Genomic DNA, 4,626 nt, shown 5'->3' on the forward strand with positions numbered 1-4,626 from the left:
CCTTCCATGCCCTTCCGTGCCCTTCCACGACCCAACCCTGACCTCCGACGTCCCCCTGGGCGGGTCCCGGCAGGTAACGACCTGTTCCTGGTGGCCGTGCACGAGCTGGGCCACGCCCTGGGCCTGGAACATTCCAGCGACCCCTCGGCCATCATGGCGCCCTTCTACCAGTGGATGGACACCGAGGCCTTCGAGCTGCCCGACGACGACCGGCGCGGCATCCAGCAGCTCTACGGTCGGTAAAATCGGGGAGGAATCGGGCAATTTGGAGAATCTGGGGAGAAATCGCGCCGAGAATTGGGGGAAAATCGGTGAAAATTGGAGGAAATTGGACAAAAATTGGCAGAAAAGTGGACTAAAATTGGAGAAAATTGGCTGAAAATTGGCCAAAAATTGGATCAAAATTGCAGAGAAAATTGGAGAAAAGTTGGCAGAAAATTGGCCAAAAATTGGCAGAAAATTGGATCAAAATTGGCCAAAATTGGCTGAAATTGCAACGAAAAATTGGTCTAAAATTAGAGCAAAATTACAGGGAAAATAAGAGAAAAATTGGATGAGATTGCAGTGAAAAATTGGCCAAAAATTGGATCAAAATGGCAGCGAAAATTGGAACAAAATTGGCAGAAAATTGGGCAAAAATTGGCTGAAATTGCAATGAAAAATTGGCCAAAAATTGGCTCAAAATTGCAGCGAAAATTGGAGCAAAATTGGCCAAAAATCAGGTCAAAATCACAAAAAATTGCAGTGAAAATTGGAGAAAAATTGGCCCAAAATTGGCTGAAATTGCAAGGAAAAATTGGCCAAAAATTGGATCAAAATGGCAGCAAAAATTGGAGAAACATTGGCCAAAAATTGACCCAAAATTGGCAAAAAATTGACCAAAAATTGGCTGAAATTGCAATGAAAAATTGGCCAAAAATTGGCTCAAAATGGCAGTGAAAATTGGAGGGAAATTGGCCAAAAATCGGGTCAGAATCACACAAAAATTGCAGTGAAAATTGGAGAAAAATTGGATCAAAAATTAGTAGAAAATTGGGCAAAAATCAGCTGAAATTCCAAGGAAAAATTGGCCAAAAATTGGATCAAAATTTGCAGTGAAAATTGAAGAAAAATTGGCCCAAAAATTGCAATGAAAAATTGGCAGAAAATTGGATTAAAATTGGCTGAAATTGCAACAAAAAATTGGTCTAAAATTAGAGCAAAATTACAGGGAAAATAAGAGAAAAATTGGATGAGATTGCAGTGAAAAATTGGCCAAGTGGACTAAAATTGGAGAAAATTGGCTGAAAATTGGCCAAAAATTGGATCAAAATTGCAGAGAAAATTGGAGAAAAGTTGGCAGAAAATTGGCCAAAAATTGGCAGAAAATTGGATCAAAATTGGCCAAAATTGGCTGAAATTGCAACGAAAAATTGGTCTAAAATTAGAGCAAAATTACAGGGAAAATAAGAGAAAAATTGGATGAGATTGCAGTGAAAAATTGGCCAAAAATTGGATCAAAATGGCAGTGAAAATTGGAACAAAATTGGCCCAAAATTGGCAGAAAATTGGGCAAAAATTGGCTGAAATTGCAAGGAAAAATTGGCCAAAAATTGGCTCAAAATTGCAGCGAAAATTGGAGCAAAATTGGCCAAAAATCAGGTCAAAATCACAAAAAATTGCAGTGAAAATTGGAGAAAAATTGGCCCAAAATTGGCTGAAATTGCAAGGAAAAATTGGCCAAAAATTGGCTCAAAATCACACAAAAATTGCATTGAAAATTGGGCAAAAATTGGCAGAAAATTGGGCAAAAATTGGCAGAAATTGCAACGAAATATTGGCCAAAAATCAGCTCAAAATTGCAGAGAAAATTGGAGGGAAATTGGCCAAAAGTTGGCCAAAACTGGCAGAAATTGTAACAAAAAATGGGCCAAAAATTGGATTAAAAATGCAGCGAAAATTGTAGAAAAATTGGCCAAAAATTGGCTGAAATTGCAAGGAAAAATTGGCCAAAAATTGGATCAAAATGGCAGCAAAAATTGGAGAAACATTGGCCAAAAATTGACCCAAAATTGGCAAAAAATTGACCAAAAATTGGCTGAAATTGCAATGAAAAATTGGCCAAAAATTGGCTCAAAATGGCAGTGAAAATTGGAGGGAAATTGGCCAAAAATCGGGTCAGAATCACACAAAAATTGCAGTGAAAATTGGAGAAAAATTGGATCAAAAATTAGTAGAAAATTGGGCAAAAATCAGCTGAAATTCCAAGGAAAAATTGGCCAAAAATTGGATCAAAATTTGCAGTGAAAATTGAAGAAAATTTGGCCCAAAAATTGGACAAAAATTGGCAGAAATTGCAATGAAAAATTGGGCAAAAATCCCCTCAAAATTGCAGCGAAAATTGGAGGGAAATTGGCCAAAAATTGGCTGAAAGTTGGCAGAAAAATGGACCAAAATGGGCTGAAATTGCAAGGAAAAATTGGTCAAAATTTGCAGTAAAAATTGGAGAAAAATTGGCCAAAAATTGGCTGAAATTGCAAGGGAAATTTGGTCAAAAATTGGGTCAAAATGGCAGAGAAAATTGGAGAAAAATTGGATCACAATTCCCCCAAATTCTCCCAAATTTCCCTCAAATTCTCTCCAAATTCCCCAAATTTTCCTGCAAAATCCCCAAAATTTTCCCAAAATTCCACAAAATTTTCCCAAATTCCTTCTAATTTGCCCAAAATTCCCTCAAGTTCCTCCAAAATTCCCAATTTTTCCCCAAAATCCCCAAATTTCCCCCAAAATCCCCAAATTTCCCCCCAAATCCCCAAAATTTTTCCAAAATTCCCCAAAATTCCCCCAAGTTCCTCCAAAATCACCAAATTCCCCCCAAAATCCCCAAATTCCCCCCAAAATCCCCAAATTTCCCCAAATTTCCCCAAATTTCCCCCAAATTCCTCCATAATTGCCCAAATTTCCCCTAAAATTCCTCCAGAATCCCTAAATTTTTCCCCAAATTCCCCAAATTTCGCCCAAATTTCCCCTCTCAAATCCCGAAATTTCCCCAAAATTCTTCCAAATTCCTCCAAAATTCCCCAAATTTCCCTCAAATTTCCCCCAAAACCCCCAAATTTTCCCCAAATTCTCCCAAATTTCCCTAAAATTCTCTCAAATTTCCCTCCAATTCCTCCAAAATTCCCAAAATTTCCCCCAAAAATCCTAAAATTTTCCCCAAAATCCCCAATTTTCCCCCAAAAAATCCCCAAAACTTCCCCCAAAATTTCCCCCAAATGTCCCGAAAATTCTCCCAAATTCCTCCAAAATTGCCGAATTTTCCCCTAAAATCCCCAAATTTCTGCCAAATTTCCCCCAAAATCTCCAAATTTTCCTCAAAATCCCCAGTTTCCCCCCCCAAAATCCTGAAATTTCCCCTCAAATTCCTCCAAAATTCCCCAAATTCCTCCCAAATCCCCAAAATCTCCCCCAAAATCCCCAAAATCTCCCCCAAAACCCCCAAATTTCCCCCCAAAACCCCAAAATTTTAATAATTTTTATTTCCTTTTTCCCCCCAGGCTCCTCGTCGGGCCCCTCCCCCCGCCCCTCCCCAGATTTTTTGGGTATTTTTTTCAATTTTTTTGAGTTTTGACCTTCCAGGCCTGTTATTCTGCCATTTTTTCCACCGTTTTCCGCCATTTTCTACCGTTTTCCCTGTTTCCCATCATTTTTCTCCGTATTCTGCCATTTTCCCCCCGTTTCCTGCCATTTTCCCACTGTTTTCCGCCATTTTCTGCCATTTTTTTACTGCTTTTCCCTGGTTTTTCACAGTTTTTCCTGTTTTTCAACATTTCCCCCCATTTCCCACCACTTTCCCACCGTTTTCCACCATTTTCTCACCATTTTCTGCCATTTTCCCCCATTTCCCGCCATTTTTCCACCATTTCCATCATTTTTCCCTGTTTTCTGCCGTTTTCTCACCATTTCCCGCCATTTTCCCACTGTTTTCCGCCATTTTTCCACCGTTTTTTCCCGTTTTTTCACTGTTTTTTCCCATTTTCCCCGTTTCCCACCATTTTCCCCCCTTTTCCGCCATTTTCTCCCTATTTTCCCCCATTTCCCCCCATTTTCTGCCATTTTCTCACAATTTCCCGCCATTTCCCCCTCATTTTCCGCCATTTTCTCTCCGTTTTTACCGTTTTTTCACCGTTTTTTCCCTTTTTTCCCATTTTTCCCGTTTCCCCCCGAACTAACCCCGTTTTCCCCCCAGGAGCGCTGGTTCTGGCGGGTCCGGGGGGGCTGGGTGATGCCGGGGTACCCCCTGCCCGAAAGTGCAAATTTGGGGCATTTTGGGCCATTTTGGGGCAATTTGGGGGAATTTTTCATCCCAATTTGAACCAATTTTAGGCGAATTTTGGGGCAATTTGAGACAATTTTGGAGCAATTTTTCATCCCAATTTGAGCCAATTTTAGGCGAATTTTGGGGCAATCTTGAGGCAGTTTTCCAGCACAATTTCAGCCAATTTTTGGCCAATTTTGGGGTGTAATTTTAGGTAGATTTTGGGGGGAATTCTCAGCTGATTTTGCATCAATTTCCCAGCCCAGTTAATCCGCCATTTCCCCCCCCTTTCCCGCCATTTCCCCCCCCCTCCCCCCAGTTTCTTCCCC

General features: G+C 40.4%; 1 protein-coding gene across 1 annotated transcript in view; it reads left to right on the forward strand.

Annotated features, from left to right (window-relative positions):
• The first annotated feature begins 6 nt into the window (after nt 1–6).
• The window catches only part of LOC120512485 (matrix metalloproteinase-14-like), an 11,466-nt gene continuing 6,846 nt past the window's right edge, over nt 7–4,626 (forward strand). The window contains exons 1-2 of the mRNA XM_039730840.1: nt 7–235; nt 3,537–3,565. Of these exons, the coding sequence (XP_039586774.1) occupies nt 7–235; nt 3,537–3,565 (258 nt within the window). The remainder of the gene's footprint in view (nt 236–3,536; nt 3,566–4,626) is intronic.

Source organism: Passer montanus, unplaced genomic scaffold (assembly GCF_014805655.1).
Source record: "Passer montanus isolate IOZ18808 unplaced genomic scaffold, ASM1480565v1 scaffold735, whole genome shotgun sequence".
Lineage (NCBI taxonomy): Eukaryota > Metazoa > Chordata > Aves > Passeriformes > Passeridae > Passer > Passer montanus.